This window comes from Vulpes lagopus, chromosome X (assembly GCF_018345385.1).
Source record: "Vulpes lagopus strain Blue_001 chromosome X, ASM1834538v1, whole genome shotgun sequence".
In the NCBI taxonomy this organism is placed as follows: Eukaryota; Metazoa; Chordata; class Mammalia; order Carnivora; family Canidae; genus Vulpes; species Vulpes lagopus.
In genome coordinates this window covers 91,335,000-91,359,823 of record NC_054848.1, presented here as the reverse complement: position 1 = coordinate 91,359,823, position 24,824 = coordinate 91,335,000, and the positions used below count along the sequence as shown (strand labels likewise).

Sequence of the window (24,824 nt, the reverse complement as noted above, 5' to 3'; positions counted from 1 at the left end):
TAGGACAAACAAGAACAAAACACAAAACACGCGGCATTGCGGGGAGAGTCAGTGGATGACCTTCTAGAGTCTTGCTGACCCTGTGATGTGCACGTTCTGGCCAGGCGGGTGCACGTTTCACAATAGCCCTGCTCAGGGATGAGGTGGACAACGGTACCTCTCATTAGCTTCTTAAATATTCGCTTATTCAAAAGAATAGGTCGCGTGGGGGTCGGCAGGCCAGGTGAGTGGCGGCCTTGAAATCACTGTAACTTCGTGGAGGGGGGACTGGGCGGGGCGGGGGGAGCCTGGGCAAAGCCTCGCAATCGTCAGGAGCAACCGCGCAGTGGGATAAACTTTGGCAGCAGCTTTGCCGCACGAGAGGGGCGGGGCTACTTGATGGGTCCTCAGGAGAAGGCGATTGGCCCCGGGGGAACCGAGGGGGCGGGACTAGCCCATTGTTGCCATTGGTCCTGCGGGCCAGTTGAGGGATGGCAGCGAGGGGGCGGAGCCGGCCTGGGGAGGCTGTTGGTTTGGCGAGAGCCCACCGCGGGGAGCGGGCGGGCGAGCCCGCAGCCGGGAGCCCGGGCCGGGGAGCAGCCGCGGCGAGCCAGGGCCGCAGCGGCGCGAGGGGCGCACGGGGCGTTGGCACCGGGGCACGCGCGTGCGTCGCCGACTTGGATGCGGCGGGGACGCTTCCGCGCCCGGTGCGCTCGACGCGAGCCATTCAACAGCTGGCCTCGCGGGCCACAGTCGCAGGGAGCGACCGGGAGCGTTGGCGGTTGCGACTGCGGAGGCTGGAGAGAGGCGGCGGCGGGGGCGGCGGGGGCGGCGGCCCAGCTACCCAGGCGTAGACCCGAGTGGAGACGCAGCGGTTCCTTAGACTCCCGGTAAATGCCCTCCGCTCTGCGGGCAGCAGCCACGTCCCGCTGCGTCTCGGCCCGCTGGCCGCCCTGGCCTAGGGGGAGCTCCGGTACCTCGCAGACAGGGCCACACGGGGCCCTCGGTGGGGACTGGGGAGGGGGTGCGCGGGAGGCCCCGGTCGCCCCACCTGCCCCTGCAGAGTCAGGTTTTCCAGAGATGCGCCTGGGCTCTTCCCCTGGTCCTCTCCCTTCTCCCTAGACCGTGCCGCACCTCCTCGGGCCCTGGCACCGCACTAGGGGGCGCTCTGGCACCCACTCCAGGGCCCCCTCCGGCCGCTGTTCCAGCAGAGGTCACTCGAGGCACTCCCCTGGGGTACGCCGGCCGTGGCATCCCGCTTGTAGGACCTGAAGGTGCCCTCTCCCGTTCGATCCCCACGCCAAGGGCCGAGGCTTCCTCCCCCTGCTCCGCCTGCACGCATCCCATTCAATCAATCATTAGCAGGGCTCCCCGCCTCCGCCCCACCGATGACCCGGTCCTTGGCTTCAGGGACTTGTCGGGAGTCACTTGAGGTTTCTGGTGCGGGCTGAATAATACCACATCCAGTCTGACTGGGAGAGCAGGACTCACCCACAAGGCACAAAGCGCCGGGGCCTTATCTTGGGTTTGTGGGGGTCAGCGCGGCCAGGGGAAGAGGCAAGTCGGAGACGCCCAAGCTAGAAGAGAACCCGCCATTCCCGAACTCGGGGGCGGGGGACGGGGATCGGGTAGTCTTGGTCCTTGTGACCCGCGTCTTCACATTTGTTCCCTGCCTTTGCTGCGATTTTATTCGAGGCCAACCATTCCCGGAGAACTTTTGAACACCGCTAGACAACCTCGAGGAGTGACTGACTTGTTTGCATGGGAACACTGGCTTCCAGCGCGAGGGCTGGCTACCGTTTGGGTCTTTTCATGTTCTCTGTGTCTTTTCTAGCTTGACAGTAGGGTCTCAGAGATCAGGCCCGTTTTGTGCTTTCTTCCTGCGCGCCTCTGCTGCTGACTTTGGAACTTCGTGCTGCCGAACTAGCGTAAACCTGCACAGCACGATTGGGGGAGGGGTGCTCAGTCCTGGCGCTGAGAAAACCGCTCCTTGTGATCATCTAGTTGGGACCTCTCAAGTTCTGGGGGTTTTGGCGTTTTTTTTTGCGGGGGGGGGTGGTGGCTTTTTAAAGAATGGCATTACGGGAATCACACTTTACTTTGCCCTGCTTTTGTTCGTTTGTTTGGGAGGGGATCACTCAAAGCATAGAAGAACTGGAAGCGGGGAGTAAATTGCACGGAGGTGCTTTTACTCTGATCCTCCTTAAACACAGAGAAAAGTGATAAGCATCATCAGCCTGCTGGTGCTGGTGTCCAGGGGGTCCCAGGTAGGGTGCTTATCAGAGGATGAATGCGACTGACTTTGGGGGGACAGGGCCTGCATGCTTTCCATCTAAGCCTAGCCAAAGGTGACCTTTGCCATGTGGCCCATTTGTCCAGGTTGCCCATCATACACACGTGAAGAGGGTGGACGTTGGCTGGCTTCATGTGCCATCTCCAGCATCAGAAGGAAAGGTGAGGTGCAGAGAGTAGTGAATATGACAGGGGTGTTGTGTGTGTGAGGGGGAGGGGGAAACACCCTTTCTTTCTGTCATTGGCTCTGGCTACGTGTGTATCTTCCCGGCGTGCATTTCTGCCAGTGCTCCAGAGAGGGACTTTTACTGAGTTGTTTCAGGGCCAGGGTCGTGTTCCTTGTGCAACTCTCTGATTTAGAGTCCGCTTGGGTCTCTGTGAGTTCCATGTTATTTCCAACATGTTCCTGGAACTTTAAGAAGCTCTTTAAAGCCAGGCTGGAAACTGAGATGGACCAATGTCTGGGGCTCAGTCTGAGCAAACGTGGGCCATATGGAATCCATCCATTGGTGCTCTGCCCAGAATCGACTGTAAGGCTGGAACACTTAGAGACACAGAGAAAGGTCAACCATAATAGTAATAAAAGCTCACGTTGATTGAGCACTTCCTAGGAGTTGAGGATTTTGTGTCATTTTTCTTAACCCTTCAGAATTTCTGAAAGGTAGACTCTATGATCCTTTTCTGAAGGTCAAAGCAGATTGGTAAATCAGCTGCTCAGTGGCAGAGGTGGGATTTGAACCCTGGTCCCCTTGACAGGAACCCTTGAGCTCTCAAGCATTTTCCTGCTTACTGTCACAAAGGGCTTCATAAAGGAGGCGGGAGGTGAGCAAGGCCTTAGAGGGTGGGTGGGATTTACACAAGGAAAGAGGGCATTTGGCTGAGGGGCTCAATGGCTTGAGTTTGAAGGAACTCAAGGAAAGCTGGCCCAACTGGAGCAGCGAGGGGACACAGGCACATGATGAAATATAAGGCTGCTGAGGTGAGGTAGTGTCACATTTTGGAGAGCCTGGAAAGGAACTTGGGCCCTGATGTCGTAAGAATTAGGGAGATGCTGGGAATTTTTCGCCAAGGAAGAAGACAGCAAAACCAGTGCTGATCACTTGCAAGGCCCTACTTGGGTCCCCAAGCCTATCCCCTCTCACTCTTTCTTGAGAGCCTTGCCTGATTGTCAGCATATTTAACTGAACCCTCAGGGAGCACCAGTTGCCTGTGACCAAACTGATCCTGGGGTTCAACATACAGAAGGAGCAAGCTAAGAGATAGACCCTAGTTCAGCCTTAGGTGGGTATGCTTCAGCCTGCCCAGTATTTTATTTTATTTCACTTTATAAATTCAATCAGCCCACGTATAGTGAGTGCATACTTAGTTTCTGATGTAGTGTGCAGTAATTCATCAGTTGTGTATAACCCCCAGTGCTCATTACATCATGTGCGCTTCTTAATGCCTATCACCCAGTTCCCCCATTCCCCCCTCCCCTCCAGCAACCCTCAGTTTGTTTCCTACAGTTAAGAGTCTCGTGGTTTTTCTCCCTCTCTGATGACATCTCATTCAGTTTTCCCTCCCTTCCCCTATGATCCTCTGTGCTGTTTCTTATATTCCACATGAGTGAAACCATATGATAAGTGTCTTTCTCTGATTGACTTATTTTGCTCAGCATAATACCCTTCAGTTCCATCCATATCGATGTAAATGGCAAGTACTCATCCTTTCTGATGGCTGAATAATACCTATTGTGTGTGTGTATATATGCACCACATCTTCTTTATCTATTCATCTGTCGATGGACATCTCAGGTCTTTCTGCAGTTTGGCTATCGTGGACATTGCTGCTATGAACACTGGGGCAGCCTGCACAATATTTTAAAAAGCCATTGAATTAGCTCGGGGTCAACACTGAAAAACCAAAAGATCTTGGGGGGGCCTGGCTGGCTCAGTTGGTGGAACATGCAAATCTTGGGCTTGGGGTTGTGTGTTTGAGCCCCATGTTGGGGGTAGAGATTACCTAAGGAAAAAAAAGAAAGAAAGGGAAAAGAAAACCCAGAACATCTTAAAAATTGGGATTTCCAGTTTCTCTTGAAACATCAGGAGGCTTGATCTGACTTTGACTGCAGAGGCCAGAGCTGTGCATGACAGATTCCTTTAGCTGGGGTCTGAGTGCTCTGCATCCCTCAGTCCTGGCACCTCCCTGCCCCCGTAGGCCCCCAAACTACCGCTCAAGGGGAAACCAGCCCCCACTCAGGAATATTCTAATTCAGGGTTTGCTGTTGTCCTTCATCCTTCACTTGGACTCAGGTTTTCTTTCTGCGGTATGCTTGCTGGGTATAGGAGGTAGGTGAAAGTGGTAAAAAGAGTTCGGGGGAGGGGGGACCAACTCAGAAAACCACTCCTTAGCAAATACCATGTTAAACATGTTCATACAGAAGTCCCCGAAGGCACTCCATATGTTCTGGACAGACAGGCGCAAGCCATTTCTGTGTTGGCATTGGGGGCGGCCAGTTCTTCTTTATGCTGGTCTGTCCGGGCGCTGTGGGACAGTGCCTCTGGCTCCTGGCTGACCACGTGGCAGCAGTATCTTCCCCTAGGCTGGCTCCTGCGACAGCTACAACCCACTGTTCCTGCACATGCCCCAACATGCTTGAAGGGAACAGTGCTAGCACTTTTGAAGAGCCCGGATGCATCTTCCCAGGGATTCTAACACTCATTTCGTGTGAAAGGCTGTTTGAATCATTTGTGCTCATCTGAGGCCCAGAAGTATCCTCTGCTTCTCGTGGCACCTGCCATTTTGCTCCTCAGGTTCCAAGTTAATTGTCTTAATTTCTTTTTCTCTCTAGACTCCATTCTTTGAGGGTGACTCCTTGCTGTAGCCCCCAAAGTGTCTTAAACGGAGTCGTTGCTTGGTAGGTACGCTAGGTGGACCTTGGCAACATTGGTTCACTGGTGAACGTTAACAGCTCCGGGAGCCTGAAGGATCCTGCAGGTCCGCGCTGGCATTTCACCATCCAGCTGTGGGCGTTGTTGTTACCATTTTCCATATGGAGGTAACACCTTTGAAATGTAGCTGATGTGCATAATCTCTGAGGTAACGGTTAGCATGATGAAGTTCCTGCGATGTGCAAGACACTATTCTAGGCTCTGAAGATAAACTGGTCACCCAGACAGATGCAGTCCTGCCCTCCTGGAAATTCCAGACTGAGGGGCAGGTAGCGGGGCAGACAAAAGCCACGTTAATAAATGCATATGATAAAATAAATAAATAATAAATAAATAAATGCATATGATACTTGAGCATTTCAGTGTTACAGTGAAAATAAGATGGGGTGCTTTGCTCCAACATGACAGGGTAGGGGAGCCATGCTATTTAGGCTGGCATTCAGGGAAGGCTTCTCTGGGAGGGGACATTTAGGCCAAATCTGAGAAATGAGAAGGAGCCAGCCATGAGAAAATCTTAGGCAAGTGAACTTGGTGCATTTGAGGAACAGCCAACAGGCTGCAATAGGGAGAGAACCAGAGGTAGGGGAGAAGGGTACAAAATGAGTTGAACCAGGTGCGCAGGGGCCGGCTTTTGAGGGTAAGCAGTTTGAATTTTGTTCAGAGCACAATGAGAAGCCACTAGAGGGTTTTGACACAATTTGATTTAAGGCTTCCAAAAAATAGTTTTGCTTGTCACTTGGCATAGACTCTGGGGGGGGGGGGCCAGGATGGCAAGAAAGATTAGTTGGGAGGGGGTGGCAGTAATCCAGGTTCCAGATGGCGCTGGCTTGGGCCCGGGGAACAGCAGTGATGGTGGACATGGCCTGGGAATGTGGTAAGCCTTAGGTAAGCCTAAGTCAGGAGGACTTGCTCAAGGGCCGAAGGGGAGGGAGGGAGGGACGGCTCCTGGTTTTGAGCCTGAGCATGGGCGAGGAGGGTGGCTCTGTTTAGAGAAATGGGAATCACTGGGTGGGGGCAGGCAAGTGGAGGTGGAGAGTAAGTTGGGTAGGGGGCATGGAAGTTAAGAGTTCTATTACACTTGTTGCCTTGGAATGCGAACAAAACCTGGAGCTTAGAGACATTGAATAGGCTGTTGACTATTGGGGTGGGCTGGAGCCAATGTTTAATTTTTATTGAATTTCATTAAAAAAATGAGAGCTCAAGCTGCTTCAAGTTGCCCTTACCTACTAATAAAGGTAGCAGAAATAAAAATGGCAATGATCCAAGTGTCAGCAGCACCACAGGGGACTCGGCAGTTTAATACTGCTGATGTCATGATAAACTGTCATAATCTTTCACAAGAGCGATTTACCAATATGTCGTGAGCTATATAAGCTCACTCCTGCCCTTTGACATGGTAACATATTTTGAGGAAATAATCTGTTAAAAGATGTGTACAAAGATGTTCATGGTGGCACTCTTTGCCATGCTGGTAGCACAGAGTAGTGGTGGAACTCCTTTGGAAAGAGTAGCACTCTTTCAGTAAAACAAAAGTAATTGGAAAATGCAAATCCCCAAAGAAGGGGAACAGCTAACCAGACATGCAGCAAGTCTCTCTATCACTTCAGTAGGATTTTTTCCTCTATAGAATTTCTACAGAAATTTGCTGGGGGTGTGAAAAATGAGAAATGCGTTGACCACGTCAATACCTGGAATTACTATTAAACAGGTAGAAAAACCAGATCGTGATGGTCTATAAGTACAACCATGTAGGTCTCAGCACTGTTTATGCCAAAAATCGTAAATATGCAGTTGCCTTATTTTTTGAAACCATTTCGTCCATTTCTGACTTTGTACCACTTTCTCTCTGACAGTATTCCATGGTCAAGATGCCACGACACAGCAGGCTACCATGAAGAGTTCATATGAACTGTGGCTTCTCCAGGCTCTCCTTCCTTGAACACATTTTCGCCATAAGGTATTGGGTAATATCCTCTTCCATAGGACTTGTATCCAAATTAAGTTTACCTTGGGATTATAAAAAGGTTGAGAGATGCTGCTGCTCTCAGAAACTGCTTCGTTGTGCAAAGCGTGATCCCATGTAAGGGTTGCTTTTCCCCTGTAGGTGGCGACTTGCAGGCAGGGAGTTTGCTGGTCATTTTCAGACAGGAAGGTAAAACTGAGACACGAAACACTGGTTGGTGACTTCGTGGTATTCATTTCCCACACATAATGCCCTGACTGTGCAGTGACTGAGGCAAAAGGAAAGATTCCCAGCCACATTCCTTTAAATCCCTGGTAGCTTTTATTTTGTAACACAAAGAAGAGAAAGCAATGAGTCTACCTTAGTAGCATTACAGTACATTAATCCAAGGTATGAAGTGGTGTTCTTGGCTAGAAGTGTCTGGAAAGGGGTGTTCTACAATAAGAATGTTTCTGGTGCTGAAGAAGGGGCAAAAGGCCAAAGAATGGGTCAGCTGGGTCTGGCTCACTGTCCTGTGCATATCTAAAAAAAAAATCTCTCCCATGCTCTTGTCCACAGCAACACATAGTTATATAAATGCATTTGCATGGAAAGACCTAACACAAATCTTTTCTTAGATCAATATTTACTTGTTTATTTATTGATTAATGATACAAAAAGAGAGAGCACAAGACTGCAAGCACACGCACAAGAGGAGGAGGGACAGAGGGAGAGAGAGAATCTTAAGCAGGCTCACACTTAGTGTAGAGCCCAGTGTGTGGCTCGATCTCATGACCCTGAGATCATGACCTGAGCCAAAATCAAGAGTCAGATGCTTAACCGAGTGAGCCACCCAGGTGCCCCAATTTATTTTTATTGGCTTTAAAAACACTTTGCTTTTACACACATCATCACACAAAGGAACCATTAGTATGATCTTCTGAGATAGGGAAACAAAAACGGGCTATTAAGTTGCCCAAAGAGATGAATTAACATGAATCTAGGTTTCTTCATTTCAGGGTCAGAATTTCCTGTACTATTAGAGAAATGCCAATCAAAACCACCATAAGCTATCACCTCACACCTGTCAGAATGGCTAGTGTAAAAGACAAGAAATAACAGGTGTTGGCCAGGATGTGGAGAAAAGGGAGCTCTTGTGCACTGTTGGTGGGAATGTAAGTTGGTGCATCCGCTATAGAAAACAGTACTGAAATTCCTCAAAAAAATTGAGAATAGAACTACTATATGATCCAGCCAGTCCATTACTAGATATTTACTTGAAGGATATGAAAACACTAATTTGGAAAAATATATGTACCCCTATATTTACTGCAGCATCATTTATAATAGCCAAGATAGGGAAACAATTTAAATGTCCATTGAGGAATGAATGGATAAAGGAGATGTGCAAGATATGTATATGGACACACGTGATGGAATACTACTCAGCCATAAAAAAGAATGAGATCTTGCCATTTGCAACATCATAGATGGACCTTGAGGATATTATGCTAAGTGAAATAAGTCAGACAAAGACAAATGCCATATGATGTCACTCATGTGTAGCATCTAAAAACCAAACCATATGAAGACAAAACAAAACAAAACAAAGCAAAAACAAATTCATAGATACAGAGAAGAAATCAGTGGTTACCAGAGGGGAAGGGGGAGGGAGATGAACAAAAGGGGTGAAGGGGGTCAATTGTAGGGCGATGGATGGTAATTAGACTTTTGACAGTGATCACATTGTAGTGTATACAGATGTCAAGTTACAGTGTTGTACACCTGAAACGATAATAAAAAAAAGTTTACACTAAACTCTACCTTAGAGCAGATTTTCTTTGAGTGTTTGTAGAAGAGATTCTCCGTCAGCAGGATGCCAGTATTCCATGGTTGCTAATTTATCGTTGCTGAGTGGCTGTGGGTCCAGAAGTCCCTTTCTTTCTGTCCCTAAAGCCCTCGGTGCCCCAGTAAGCCCTCTGGACGATCTTGATTTGGGAATTGAGTCATTTGATGGGTCCCGTATTGGCTCTATTACTGTTACTGCAACACTGAGTGCCACTCATTTTAATGATGTGATTTTTAACTTTTTCAAAATCAGAGCATATGGTCAGGCTCAGTTTGAAAATTGCTATTTGGGTTAATGAAGTGTCAAAACACATGAATGTTTATCCATGACCTCTTGACTGGAGAGCCAGGGAATACTGCTATTTGGTCAAGATTCACTGGGACTCTGTACTAGCCAGGAAACTGGAATTTGGCTAGGTTGCTTTGACCTAGATATATTTTGGCTGCCCCACTGACTATAAATATGTTGATATAATCTGATCCATCTTAAGTGCTTTCAAAATGACTAACTCTAAGGTTCAAAGGCCTGGAGAAAACAGAAAGGCAGCAAAGAACTACTTTGAGGGAGGATATGCAATTGTGCAGATGGTCCTATTTTTTTTTCACTGTTTTTAAAAAACGTGCCTTGCTGCCATGGCCTTGCTAGAACTCTGATAGCAAATATTTGAGTGTGAGTAAAAGTGAGAGAGGATGAATGATGAAAACTTTGCTTATGACTCAAATGCTTTTAAAGTTGTGAAGTCACACTTCTGATCTAAAAGCCCTGAGACAAAAAAAATAAAAATAAAAAAAATAAAAGCCCTGAGACAAACATAGCAGAGGACTCTCTCTATCCTCTGAAATGAAAGGAGGTATCAGAGTGACTTTGGATGCAGACTTCACAGAATTTCTGGAATTTTCACTGCCAGTTACAACAAGCATTTTACACTTGTGAGAACTTCTCAAGACTGGTTGCTTTTCTCTATTCTCTTATTCTACGGCTGTTTAGTCAGCTTTGCTGCTAGGTATAGAAGTAGATGAGGTGGACAGGTGACTAGAGAAAGCCGTTGTCATCCGTGAGAATCTGCTAGAAATGTTCTGGCATTGGGCGCATGTTGAGTCAAATGCCTATGTACACAAGATACTGCTGGAATGCATGCTGCGTAAGTGTTATTGAATGACTGACTTTTTTTTAAGGCTGGAGGAGCTCTCGTTTGCCTCTGCAAAGGTGTTAAAGAAGAAGAGGTCTCAGAAGTGTTGCTTTTAATCACAAGACTAGGAGAAAATGTGGGCACATGGGGGAGGGGACAGGGGAGGTCATGGTAGAACATGAGAAGAGTTAAAAATCTTTATTACAATTCAGCCTTTTAAAAAATTATTTGACACAGAGAGAGATAACACGAGCAGGGGGAGTGGTAGGCAGAGGGAGAGGGAGAAGCAGACTCCCTGCTGAGCTGGGAGCCCGACGTGGGGCTCGATCCCAGGACCCTGAGATCATGACCTGAGCTGAAGGCAGACGCTTAACTGAGCCACCCAGGCGCCCCTGAAAAAGGTTGTTCTAAACAGCCAGTTTTGTCATGGCTTAATAACTTGATCACAGTGATTCCATCTATTTTAGTAGATATAGTTTTATTCCCATGTATAAATATGTATGAAGTGTATATCTCCTAAATAATATATCTTATTTAGGACAGATTGGTTTTTGAATATGTTTATTTGGTTTAAACAGAGTTTAAAACAGGGATTGGGGACGCCTGGGTGGCTCACTCGGTTGAGCATCTGCCTTTGGCTCAGATCATGATCTCAGGGTCTTGGGATCGAGCCCCACATCAGGCTCCCTGCTCAGCGAGGAGTCTGCTTCTCCCTCTGCCTCTGCTTCTTCCCCGGCTTGTGGCCTCTCCCTGTCAAATAAATAAAATCTTTAAAAACAAACAAAAAACAGGGATTGTATGTGGGAAAGCATAAACCTTTTTAGATCTGTTTTTTAAGAGCAAAGTAGAGCCCTATACAGCTTTCTGAAACATTTTTTTCATTTAAATTCAGTTAACATATAGTGTATTTTTAGTTTCAGGGATAGAATTTAGTGATTCATCAGTTGCACAGCACACCTGTGCTCATCCCAACACGTGTCCTCCTTAATCCCCATCACCTAGTTACCCCATCCCACCACCCACGGACCCTATACAACTTTAACTAGGTTCAGGGATTGGCACATTTAAGCTTCTATCCTGACTTAGAAGAAAGCACCTGTTAGTTGAGTACTGGATGTAACTATGAGTATTTTCCAGAAACATCTGTGTACTTTTGCTACAACATAAATCAGTTGTAACTTAAGCATTCTACAGTCAGATCAGTGTTTGCTGGGGGTGGGGGAAGGATTATGAAGAGGCATGAGGAAACTTTTAGGGATGATGGGCATTTTCACTATCTTGATTGTGGTGATGGTTTCATAGGTTTGTGTACATAGGTCAAAACTCATCAAAATGTCTTGACATTGTGTAGTTTGTTATGTTATGTAATGTGGCCAAGCGCTTCCTCATTATCCAAAGTTCTAATCTCCCAGGCTTTGGTCATGACCCACACAGACTTCGGTTATGGGTGAAGATGCTTGTGGGCCTTTCCAGTGATGGCAGACAGAGGGGTGTCTCTGATTGGGGAAGGGAGGTGCTATTCTATGACTGTTTTGATCCTTTCTGAGCAAGTTTAGATCAGCAGTTGTGAACTGCTTCCTTTTAATAGTTTATCATCATGTGACTTTCCTTTTTTTTCATAAACAATTTCAAAACAGTGGCACCTGGCTGGCTTAGTCAGTACAGCATGAGACTCTAAATCTCAGGGTTGTGAGTTCAAGCCCCACATTGGGTGTGGAGCCTACTTAGAATTAAAAGAAAAACTAAAAAAAATTTTTTAATACAAAATTAACACATGCTTATTGTAAATATTCAAAAATCAAAGTAATAAATGTACAAAGTAAAAAGGGCAAGTCTATTCCTTTCCCATAATTTTCAGTCCATTTCCTAGGGGAAATAGTGTTCACAGTTTGATATACATCTCTGCAGACTTTATATTTAGAGGGGCATGTGTACTTATATTACTTTTATTACTTTATTATATTACTTTTACAATAACAAGATCATATTGTACATTATCCTGAAACTTAAAAAAAAAAAAAGATTTTATTGCGAGAGAAAGCAGGAGGAAGGGCAGAGGGAGAGGAAGAAGCAGGCTCCCCTCTGAGCAGGGGCTGATGACATGGGGCTCCATCCCAGGACCCTGGGATCATGACCTGAGCCAAAGGCAGACGCTTAACCTACTGAGCCACCCAGGCACCCAATCTTGTGACTTGCTTTTAATTTTTCCCTGTAGTATCACCAGCGTCCTTCCATGTTAGTAAGTACAGAACCCTCCCTCCCTTTCTTCCTTTCTTTTTTCTTCTTTCTTTCCTCTTCCTCTCCCTTCTCCTTCTTCCTCCCTCTCTCCCTCCTACCTGTTTTCATGGTAGTAATCCTCCTCTTCTTCCTATCTTTTTTTTTGTTAGTTTTTGGCTGAGGTCTCCTTTAGGAAAAAGCATCACAACAGGAATTAATTATTGTGCACCTATAAGCCAGGCACTGTCTAGTTAATTTTTAGTAATCTGACAGAGGTTGCCAGTGATATTGCTGTAGCATTTAAACCATGATATATGTAAAAAGCCTACTTCTTGGTAAGGCCTAGGGGAGGGCAGAGGGAGCGAGAGAGAGAGAGAATCTCAAGCAGACTCCACACCAGCGTGGAGCCTGATGCGGCGCTCAATCTCACAACCCTGAGATCATGACCTGAGCGAAATCAAGAGTTGAGACACCCAGGCATCCCCCTCCATCCATATTTTATGTGAGTTTTTAATTGAAGTATTATTACCATATGGTGCTATATTAGCTTCATGTATACAACATATTGATTCACCAGTTCTATATGTTACTCAGTGCTCACAATAAGTGTTGTCACCATTTGTCACCGAAAACACTATTACCATTTTATTGACCATATTCTCTATGCTCTAATATTTTTATTTTATTATTTTTTATACTTTTGTATTGAGGCATAATTAACATACAATGTTTTATTAGTTTAGGTGTACAATATGATGACTCAATAACTCTATACATGACTCACTGCTCATCACCATTAGTATGCCCTCAGTCCCCTTTATTTCATCTATCCTCCCACCCACCTCCTCTCTGGTAACCACCAGTTCTCTGTATTTAAGAGTCTGTTTTCTTTTGTTTGTTTCCTTTTTCCTTTGTTTGCTTTGTTTCTTAAAGTCCACATATGCAGTAATCCCATCCTGAAATTTTATCCTAGGGAGATAGTTCAACAGAAGTTTGACTCTAGATTCACGAAGATACATAGTAACAGTAATAATAGCCCATATTTATTGAGTGCTTACCCTGTACCAGGCCCATTTTAAGCACGTTGCAATGATTTACTCCCTTAGTCCTTGCATCAATTAAATTACACACTGTGATGATATTTACACTAAAATGAGGAAGCTGAATATAGAGGACTTACACAGTTTGCCCAAAATTACAGAGCTAGTAAGTGATATGAATTGAGATTCAAACCCAGACAGCATGGTTCTGGAACCCACAACCTTATCCCTATACTGTATACTGCCTCTACTATAAAAAGGCATTATCCACAATAAAAACAAAATGAAAATAACCCAGACCCTCCCTGAGAGGAATGATTCTATAAATTATGGTAAGATCCTTCATAAACAAAACATTTCTAAAACAATACAGCATGAGTTTAAGATTATTCAAATTCATCATCCTCTGAAATTCTGATTCATTAGGCCTGAGATAAGACCCTGGAATATGTATTTAAGACAAGCCTATCTGGATGCAGGTGATTCACACAACTGTATTTTGTGAAACACAGCAATAGACCGTAAAGTGCTTGAGGTCAGGGAATCCGGATATTCCTTCTTAGAACCCTAGCACCAAAGGACAGCACATAGAGCAGAAGAAGTTCTCATCTGTCTCTTGAGATGAACACCTCTCAGAGTCTCTTCTTCCTCCACTCTCTAAATGAGAGTATTCACCAGTCCTTAGTCACCTTCCTTCTGGATTTCTCTTTACATGTATGTAGCAAGTTACGATTTCCAAATCACTTTGTCATACATTATTTTCCTTGATCCTTAAATCCTCAACTGGCCCTATAACATGCTCTAGATGCTTGAACTTACAACCCCGGGATCAAGAGTCCCATGCTCTACTGACCAAGCCAGCCAGGCACCCCTGCTCCATTCCTTAAAATCATAATCCACACACTAGCTTTGCTTCTCTACTTCTTTTTAACTCTTCACCTTATTATAATCTGGGTTTTGCCTTCACTAGCCTCTATGCTGTGAAATTCAGTGGACACTTCTTGGGGAACCTGGCTAGCTCAGTAGGTAGAGCATGAGACTCTTGATCTCAAAGTTGTCAGTTTGAGTCCCACGTTGGGTGTAGAGATTGCTTAAAAATAAAATCTTAAACAAAAGTTCAGTAGTGCATCTTTGTTCTCACCTTACTTGACCTCTTAGTTATAGTTAATACCGCTAACCCTTTTTATTCACTCCTACATGTCTGGGTGCTCCTTCTGACTTCTTGCTGAGCCTTCCTCCTCCAGGTGATTGCTAAATGTTGACTTTCCATGGGGATTGGTTATTTGTTCTCTTATCCCAAGAAGAGCTCATCTACATCTGTCATTTTAAACATGATTATTTGCTGAAGATATATTGCATAAAACCAAAGGCACAACCAAAGTTAAGGGTAAACCAAAGGTAAAAGCCAAGTCACAACAAATAGTTGAGGGAAAGAGAGTTGAACAGGGACCCACAAAGAAGACTGAGGAGGACCAACTGGGAAAGTGAGAGAAAAGCCAGAAGAGGGTGGTGGCCTGGAAGCCAAAGGGAAAGCAAGCTTCAAAAAGGAACAAGTGTCAGCTCCTATCTGTATTCATTGATGCACAGTAAGAAGACTATAAAGAGCCACTGAAATTTTATGAAGAAGGAAGTCATTGGTTAGTCAAAGAGATATGCGGTAGAGTGGAACAATAACACAAAGAGAAACAGAGATGAGAAATCATATGGTCCCTGAGACAGATGAAAAAGGTAGCAGCTTCAGTCCCTTAGCAATTTCAAGAAGAGACATGAATTTGGCAAAAGTACAAAAAAATCTAGTGCCTTAGTGGACTATAACTTCATTACGAACTGACATGTGCCTCAATATTTTTAAAAAATAAGATTGGAAATTAGCTCCCTATTCTGGAAGAGTATTTTAAGATATTCATAAACATTTAATTTTAAAGCCTGTGAACAACAGGGGAAGAAATGAGGACAAATGTGTAATTTGTTACTATTTTTGGGAAACAGGAATTTGCATTGGAGATTTTACTTTATTATTTTTTATTTTATTTATTTAAGTAATCTCTACAACCAACCTGGGGCTTGAACCTACTACCCTGAGATTGAGAGTCACTTGCCCCTCTGACTTGAGCAAGCTAGGTTCCTCTGTGTTGGTGATTTTAATGGAGGCTGGGATTTTGATTTTTAAGATCAGGTCCTCTTGGAAAAGTCAGAAAGTAACTCAGATGCTTCCTAATCCAGGTGTAGAGTCCTATCCCTGAAGAAACAGCTGAGAAAAGATACTTTAGAGCAGAGAGGTCAGAACTAGCAAGCCAGTGGGTCCTGTGGATATGTTTACTTGCACTCTGCAGTGCTTTTAAATTCTTTACGTTGATTGCCAACATCTGAAAATCAGATTTCACATGAGGAGCTACATTTCTGGTCTCTTTGGAATAGAATCATAGGAGTATCTGGCCATCCAGGATGTTCTCCCCTCATTACAGCTGGAGCTGAGGAGTGGCTGCTCCTTTATACCATCCCGTTCCTCAGGCTCTGCTCAGTATTCTTTGCTCACTGAGACTGTCTTGCTATTTGCTGTAGTCATCTGAGTTATGTCCTCTGCTATAGAATGTACTGCTTATTTTTTGGTTCACTGTGAGATGGAAGTGATAGCCAGTTTTTTGAAAACTGTCAAAAATACAGTACATCAAACACTATAAAATAGTTTTTGACCATTTCTCTCCAAATTTGATAGCCTTTTTTACACTTGAGGAAAGTGAAGAGATCTGGCTAAAATATAGAAATTTGTTTTATTATGCAGAAATCACCTTTCTGAGGGATCTGAGGCATATATTCAATCTCAAAATGTTGGTGATTTTTAGTATTTGTGAATTTAATTTTAAGAAGAAATTTTTAAATAAGATCCATTTATATTGGTTATAGTTTTAAACAAGTGACTAAAAATGCATCTATTGAAAGTATTAAATTAGAATGTTTTATTAAAACTACTTTACAAAAAATAATTCAATTTCTGGACTTTATTCCTGTGCATACATAGTTTGGACAAAATTGTATCCAAATGACACTGTAATAAGCAGCTTTGAGCATTCTTTTTAAAGTAGGCTCCATGCGCAATGCAGGGCTTGAACACACAACCCTGAGATCAAGAGTCTCACACTCTACCTACCAAGCCAGCCAGGTGCCCCATGTTTTTTTCTTCTTATTTTTAACAATTTCTCTAGGATAAATTTCTAGAGCAAGTTACTTGATCAAAGGAGATGAGCCTTTTTATGATTCTTGGTTTGTTTTTGCTAAATTATTCTAGAAAAAATGATTTACATTATCTCTAGCAAGATATGAAGGCTCCTGTTTTGTTTTCTTCCCAAAACTCTCCCAGGAATTGGTTTTTATAATTTTTATTCATTTGTGTAAAACCTGTTAAATGTAATTGTGTATCTTGAAACTAATTAAGAGCTAGATGTCTGTATCAGTTAGCTATTGTTGTGTAACAAACCATCCCCCAACTTAGTGGCTTAAATAATGGCGATTTATTATTTCTCACAAGTCTACAGGTTGGCAAGACGGTTGTGCTTGCTCACATGGCAGTGGTCAGTTGGTGGGTTGGTTAGGGGCTGGATGGTTTTGGATAGCTAATCTGCCACAAGGAGGCTCTTTTTCATGTGGTCTGTCATTCTCTAGCAGGCTAGCTCAGATGTGTCCTCATGGCATGGCAGCGTTCCAGGAGAGTCAGAGCCACTTGAGACCTAGGTCTAGAACTGGCACTCTGTCACTTTTGCCACATTCTACTGGCTAGAGGGGAAAAAAAGCCAGCTCACATTCAAAAACTGGGGAAAAATAGACCCTATCTCCTCATAACAATAACTCACATTGTAGGGTATAGATATGGTGCTGGGTAAAAACTTGGGATTATTTTTGCAACTGTTATACCACCACATTCAAATGAATGTTGTCCTTCAAAGTTGTCACCTTTCAAAGCTCTAAAAGCTCATTCCAATGATGTACGAACTAATTAAAAAAGAAAAAAATTGGAGCCTTTATTGGAATCTCCTTTTAAGGGGTGGTGGTGGTGGTTATAAGCCGATTAAGAAAATCAATTTGTTTTTTATAGTCACCCTTTTATGCAACATTCTTGATTCTAAGTAATTTTTGATAATTTCTAAATATCAAATCCATGGGAAAAGAATTTCAAAATTGACCTCCAGCAAGGCCATTTAAAAGAATGTAACCCAGACTTTGAAATCAATCCAAAAGGAAGCATTCTAAAATGTTTAACACAAAGGCAGTATCACTGGAATAAATGGGAAGAACATGACAAACCTGATTAATTTGAAGTGATTAACTGCTTGTATTTTCCCCCTGGAATATTTTTTAAAAGCTGTTGCTTTAAATTAGGTTGTATAAACAAATACCTGTTGACTATAGATAAATTTTGGAGTTCACTATATCTTAGTTGAATATCAAATTAATTTTTCTCCTAAAGGAGCTTAGTGTTGACTCTTATTTAGGTTCCAAACTGCAGCAAACTAACTGGATTTTTTTTCTTCATTTTGCTATTTAGATAATGCTTTTGGGGAAAGAGAACATGCTTGTTTTCATAACATTCTCCGTTCAGTGTTGCTATTATAACAATTTCTAGAACCTTAATATCTGAGATATAGCCTTCAGAGGCCTTTTTGGAAAAAAAAACAGTTTATGGAAACCCAAGGAAATTGATTTGGATTGTCCTTTGTGGACAGTTATTTTGTAAATGAGTGTGATATGCAACTGATGAATCACTAAATTCTACCCCTGAAACTGATAATGTTAACTAAATCAAATTTAAATAAAAATTTTTTAAAAAATTATGTACCTATAAAGTTAATCAAGGTCTAATAGTAAATTTTGTTAGAATTTCTATCATCTAGCCATATGTTTGTGTCTAAACCTCCCTGAAGTTAACATTAGTGAGAAACTCAGGTTAAATGAACATTGAATATATATGCTTTAGAAAAAACTTCTTTATTGGGAAGTGCTATTTGAAGTCAGCAAATAGGAGCAGAAATCCTTAATTCCCAGTATTAGCGATCTTACCTTGGGGCAGCTTAAAAGAGTTTATTAATATGAAATGCCAGCAAGCCCTCAAGTTTGGGGGACGGGGGTTTCCAGTCCCATAGTGGAGGACAAACTTATTTGGTCACTCATTAGAGGAGATTGTTGCCTCTGTTCTTGAGCTTAGAGTTCAATTTAGTTCATGTCAATAGACTAGAGGCATACAAGCGGCTATGTCCATGTACCACCTCGGATGCTAAGTCAGGTGTGTGTTTGTGAATGCACTGCAGGTATTTTATCCTTGCCTTGTTTCTGTAGCACCTCCAGCCAGTTTTTATGGGATTCTACATTTGAGATCAATCACACAATAGATTGGAGATTTGGAATCTTGGGATTTCAGTGTGTGAGCAAGTCATTTGATTTTCTTGAATCTGTCTGAATTTCCCCATCTGTAAAACAGGCACGAAAACACCTACTCACAGATTGCTTCATGAGTCAATGAGATAAAGCAAGACTGCTGCCACTAATAAATAATCATCATAGCTTGTGTTTATTGAGAACTTCCTATGTACCAGGCACTGTTCTAAGGATTTCACATGTATTCACTCATTGAATCCTCTCGGTCATTGAATCCTCTCAGAAATCCTATAATTTCTATTTTTCAGTGAAAGAAACTGAAGCATACAGTACAGTTAACCCTTGAGCAGCACAGGTTTGAACTGCACAGGTCCACTTAAGCGTGGATTTTTTTTGATACAGTGCTATAAATGTATTTCCCTTATGATTTTATTTTCTTTCTTTTTTTAAAAAAGTAATCTCTACCCCCAGTGTGAGGTTCAAATTCATAACCCTGAGATCAAGAGTCACACATTGCACCAACAGAGCCAGCCAGGCACTCCCATTTTTTTTTTCCTTCTTTAGGATTCTCTTAATAGTATTTTCTTTTCTCTAGCTTCGTTGTTAAGAATACAGTATCTCGCACATATGCCATTCACAATGTGTATTACTTGATTGTTTCTGTAATTGGTAAGGCTTCCGGTCCACAGTAGGCTATTAGTAGTTAAATTTGGGGGGAGTCACAAGTTATATGTGGATTTTCAACCATACACTGGTGGGAGGGGGTTAGTGCCCCTCACTCCTGTACTGTTGAAGAGTCAACTGTGTACAGAAACTCTTTGAAACTTGTAAACACAGTAAACAAACGCAAGCTGTTGTGTCAGTTCTCTCCCCAAAGCACACTTAACCCTATCAATTGAACTGAAGGCCGGGAATGCTAGCACCATGCAAAATCCAAATCCGTATTTTGCTCCCTCTGTATGAAAATGTTCTCTTTTGCCCTCTAAGGTTTCCAGGGCTATCATGACGGTCACTGTGGTGCACGATAACTCTGAGGCGACAGAGCTCTGTGCAGCTCAGCACCTCTACCTCAAGCCCATAGCAAAATTGATGATCAAGGTCTTGCTCCCAGAGAGCTCAGAACCTATGAGGCCCTTTTCCAACTGGGAAGTTCTTGACCAGCTGAAGAGCCTGATTTGCCCTGACCAGTTCACCACAGTTCGGCTCTCCAAGAGTACGAAGGATTTCATCCGATTTGAGGGTGAGGCTGAAACACGCAGTTTGGTTCAGATCTTGAAGGCCAAGTTACACGGGAAGATCATCAAGCTGAATGGTTTGAAAACAGACTTAAAAGTGGTGGCTACTGATGCCCAGGGGGAGTGGGAGCGCTTCCCCAGGGAAAAGGAGGCCTCAGCAAGTGAGGGGGCCGAAGAGCAGGACCAGGATAAGAGCCCAGATTCTATCTATTTCGAAGGCTTGCCCTGCAAATGGTTTGCACCTAAAGGTTCCAGCGGGGAGAAGCCATGTGAAGATATCCTTCGGGTGGTCTTTGAAAGCTTTGGGAAGATCAAAAATGTGGATATCCCTATGCTTGACCCCTACAGAGAAGTGATGACTGGTGGGAACTTTGGGGGTTTCAGCTTTGGCTTGCAGACATTCGAGGCCTTTATACAGTACCAGGAGTCGACAGACTTCATAAAAGCCATGGAGTCCCTTCGAGGGATGAAGTTGATGCTTAAAGGAGATGATGGGAAAGCTCTGGCCTGTAACATCAAGGTAAGAAGGAGCCAGAATTTCTTTCATTTCCCACATTTCTGGTGGTTCTGAGCAAAAGCTGGAAGGAAGCATCTAGAATATATTTCCTTAAACCCCATTAGGCTCTGATCAATAGCTAATGTAGAGATTTGTGTTGTCACTAATAAATGGATGTTTAGGAAGAGAAATAATCCTGATGTGGACATTCTTCTGCTAGCAGGTGTGCTGCCAGCTGTAGTTTGGAAGGGATGGTTGTTATAATCCGGGGCCCTGCCCCAGCTTCTTGAGGGTGCTGAAGAATTCTTTTGGCCCTTATGGAACTATCTCATATGCAGGATCCATTGCAGTTTGAAACCACAGGAGGGCAGTTTTCTCCCCTTTACTCTTGGGGCCCCCACCTACATTTTCAGGATGTCTGTCAGGTAAATTGTTGGAATGTAATCTCAACAAAGTTGAGATTTCAAGATTTCATGATCTTTCAAGATCATCCTATCTATCTGGTCATGCCACCTCATCGATGTCTGAACACTGGGCCATCTCCTTTTTGACCTCTTAATCCAGCAGAGGAAAAGATGCAGCTAAACACTCCTTATTCTCTCAGTCAGTCTTGAGCATGAATGAGGACTTGGGGCTTAAGTAGCTTCCTACGTATGAGTATGAGTGTGTGTGTGTGTATGTATGTGCACTCGATGTATGAAACTGCTTATGTTAGAATGTATCTTTTAAAATTCTGAGCTATTTAGCCAGACAAAAGATAAAACACATACTATAGTGACCACCCATGTACCCACTGCCTGGCATAAAAAAGAAAACATCAGCCATGAGATGAGACATCATCCCCTTCCTTCCCCTCAAAGGTGGCCACAATCATGAGTTTGGTTTTGGCATTATTGTGTACATTTAAAGGGTTATTTTTGCCTCCTTTTATTTTTCAAGCAAATTTGTTTGTAGCATCTTGATAGGATTTTTACTCTATTTGAGGGATTTACAAAGTAGCTTAATAATAATCACTACACTCCAATCTTATTAGGTCAGTTCTCTTGCATCTTTGCTTCCCCAATCCTTTCTCCACCCCCTACACTTTTTTTTTGACCATTTTTGGTTCTGGTGACTAAAGTACCTGAACTCAGTTGATCTTTATAACAAACCAGAGGTAATATACTCACATCCCTCAGTGCCTGTGCCCATAATGACCCTCTATGATACCCTCTATGGCCATACAAGAGCTCCTCAACGGTTCTGCCAAAGATAGTTTGAGAACCCACAGGGCTGTCTGGCAGGTGCCCAAGGAACAGTGGAACAGTATGGAGATGGGGATGCAGACAGGTCATTTTGAATTCAAGTTTTGAATTGTTCTGTATATACTGGTTTCATCTCTTTGGCCTGGAACACACCCAGTCCAGTGGCAGACTTTTCTAATGAAACTCTGAACTGTTTGTGGGCAGGTTATGTTTGATACAACCAAACATTTCAGCGAAGGGGCAATAAGGAGGAGAAATCAAGAAAGGCTAAAGTTACAAGAGCTGGAGGAAGAAAGGAAAAAAGTAAAGAGAGATGAGGAAGAGGCTGCAAGGTGAGGAGACCAAGAGGGATTTTCGCTTTTGGTGTGTGGGTTTATTTATCCCTTCAGGTGAATGGCTATGCTTGATAGGTAACACTGAGGTGGGGGTGGCAGGAATTGGTACAGATTGGAAAACTCTGTGGAAGCCTACAGTCTTTTAGTTGTGCTGTTACAAAACCAAAATGGCCCAACGATTGAAAACGAGAAACTTAAAAAAGTAAGGTAATGAGCTAGGTTAAGATATCTGGGAAGAAATGATTTTTTAAAAAATGATTTAAAAAAAAAAAGAGATCAGGGCTTTTACGATGAAATCCTAGCCCACCAAATTAAAATGTTGACCAGTTAACCCCCAATTTACCAAAGTTTACCTTGCCCACTAATTTAAAGTTAAAAGCAAAAAACAAAAACAAATTCTTTTTAGATCTGGGAGATATTTTCTTGACCACAAAAATGGTCAATGGTCAAAGAAGGCTGGATTTCTTGACCTTATATTTTCTGTTGACCTGAGTTCTTATGGTGAACTTGAGGAACCTCCATGTTCATTTCTTTGAGCTTATCCTTGTTTTCCAATTTAGGGACTGGAGCCAAAAAGGGCTAGTGTATTGCCAAAGGTTTGCCAAGAAGGTACACGCGGGCTGGAACTACAGGGCTCTCAAAACCAGTTTGACCCCCTGGCCCCTCCCTTCGCATGTTTATTCTTTTGGTCTCTCATGGAAATTATGCTCATTCAAAATAGGCGATAAAAAGTCCCCTTCTGTGTGTCTTTCACTTTTTTGACTGGTAGGGTGACAGGAGCTGCTTGAGATCATGACTGTGACACACTTGGCCAGAGTTTAAGCCCAGTCAAGGCAACTATTCCCCCAAATTTCCAGACTAAACATGCAGTTGAGATAATCATCCAGCCTTTGGCTAAATCCTCACTCAGGTCACTGTCCCTTCTTTCCCCTTCCCCACGGTTCCATAAGGGCCCAAGCAAAACAGTTGGATTTTTCAGAAAACAGTGGTGAACAAAGCCCATGTTCTTCTAAGTCAACAAGTTGTTAGGATAGTGTCTGGTGTTAAGTAATATGTACCAAGGACCAGTTCTCACCCATAAGATTTTCGGAGTGCCTGGACTCCCTGTTTATTTATAAGCATACGTGAAGCCAATTCCATGAAAGGTTTTTATCTCAAGAGAAATGGAATCACCACCACACTGTGATGGCTGGGTTCACAAGCTAGACTGCTTGTGGTTTGAGAAAGTGGGGACTTATAGAAGCCCCTTCCTTGAATTCTGTAGCCTTCTTTTCACATACTCTCTCTTGTGCATGCCTCTGAGTGACCAGCTCAGTTCTGTGTCCTTCCCTTTGACTGAGAGCCACGGTGTGTCACTTCCTAAATTGTCTCTGTAGGCCCCTAGGATTAGCACCAAGTGATTCCTGGAAACCTAAACAAGGAGTCCTCCTCCGGCAGTGGGGAAGGAGCTGGAAGGAGAGCCGGTGCCTAGTTGATGCCTTCTGAATGACTGACTCTTGATTCTTGTCCAGAAAAAGAAAGGAGGAGGAGAGAAAAGCCCGGGAGAAGAGGAAGAAGGCCAGGGTCAGGAGACGGGGCCCGAAGGAAAGAGACAGGCACCGCCACAGGAAACAGAAGGCCAGAGCCACAGCCCACGGTGTCCAGGAGCCCTACTCTTCAGAGGAGTGGGAGGAGAGGAAGTACCTGCTGGCTCAGAGGCGGGTGGAGGCTCTCCGGTTGCTACGGGTACTCTTGAGGAAAATTGCAGTAAGGCTCTTTCTCAATCCGTCTTCGCTTTTGGTAGGTACTGATCTTTCTGAGGCATGCTTTTACACTGAAGCAGTGGCCTGTTTGAAATTGGCTCCAGGGAAGACTTTTTTTTGCATTCCTTGGGTTTGTTTTCAATAGGCTGATCTCAGTAACCCCAACTGTGGATCGACAAAAGGGGTGCCCAGAGGCTCCAACGCAGTTGTTTCTCACCCCTGCGGCCTGGCCTCCCCATGTTTGGTGTTCCTGAACTCTGGGACAGTACAGCCCAGAGCAGTAGAGCTAGTGAAGCTACTTCTTTAGGTTCCTAATGGATGTGACAAAATGCCAGGAGGGGCAGGATGGACGGCACAGGGTTAGGTTGGTAGTCTTCCATTAACCCAACTTGTCCATTCATCTGCAGCAGGTTTGGATGGGAAGGAAGAGCCTTGGACAGAGACCTTTGTGTAGCAAGCTCCTGATAGTCTCGTCCTAAACTATTTGTGAAGGAATTCCTGACCTCACAGAGCAATTTGTTTCATTTGAAGAGTTTCTGTTTTGGAGTTTCAGGGTTTTATTTTGGCCCTGCTTTATTAACCTCCTAAAGGTAACCAGACTTGGCAGGTAGCCTGGAGTAAAGGCCAGAAAGGTTCCCAGATTGTTCATTTAAAAATGCATCTTCAGTGTTTTTAAATATGCAGATGAATGACATCAGGATCAGAGAGAGTTACTTTGCCAGATATTTGCATTCCCAACCTGTCTCTCATTAGCATGGACAAGCAACCTTAGTAAAATCAAGATCAGAAAAATTTCCCATTTACATTTATAATAAGGCTAGCTGAATCTTTCATCTTACTGAAATGACCTCCAGGGGTGACTCCTTTCTAAAAATTTGTCAAATTTAAATGTATGTGGTGCCTAATCCTTGGCCCCATTGACAGGGCCTCCTACCAATTACGGGGTCCCCAAGTTAGACTCCCAGGTCCTGGGTAGGCACTATCATGATGAGCACCCTGGGTCAGCGAGAGCACGGTGCAATCTCTT

At 43.8% G+C, this 24,824-nt stretch overlaps 1 protein-coding gene across 7 annotated transcripts in view; it reads left to right on the top strand.

Moving 5' to 3' along the window:
• The window catches only part of LOC121483564 (A-kinase anchor protein 17B-like), a 110,791-nt gene that overhangs the window by 80,663 nt on the left and 5,304 nt on the right, over positions 1 to 24,824 (top strand). The window contains exons 1-7 of one of the 7 annotated variants that reach the window (XM_041742230.1): positions 507 to 869; positions 2,359 to 2,433; positions 5,102 to 5,167; positions 7,055 to 7,158; positions 19,733 to 20,500; positions 21,925 to 22,052; positions 23,567 to 23,801. In XM_041742230.1, coding sequence (XP_041598164.1) covers positions 19,748 to 20,500; positions 21,925 to 22,052; positions 23,567 to 23,801 — 1,116 coding nt within the window. In that variant the 5' untranslated portion in view covers positions 507 to 869; positions 2,359 to 2,433; positions 5,102 to 5,167; positions 7,055 to 7,158; positions 19,733 to 19,747. Of the gene's footprint in view, positions 1 to 506; positions 870 to 2,358; positions 2,434 to 5,101; positions 5,168 to 7,054; positions 7,159 to 19,732; positions 20,501 to 21,924; positions 22,053 to 23,566; positions 23,835 to 24,824 lie in introns of those variants that run through there. The other 6 variants (XM_041742223.1, XM_041742224.1, XM_041742225.1 and 3 more) reach the window with 6 other exon arrangements.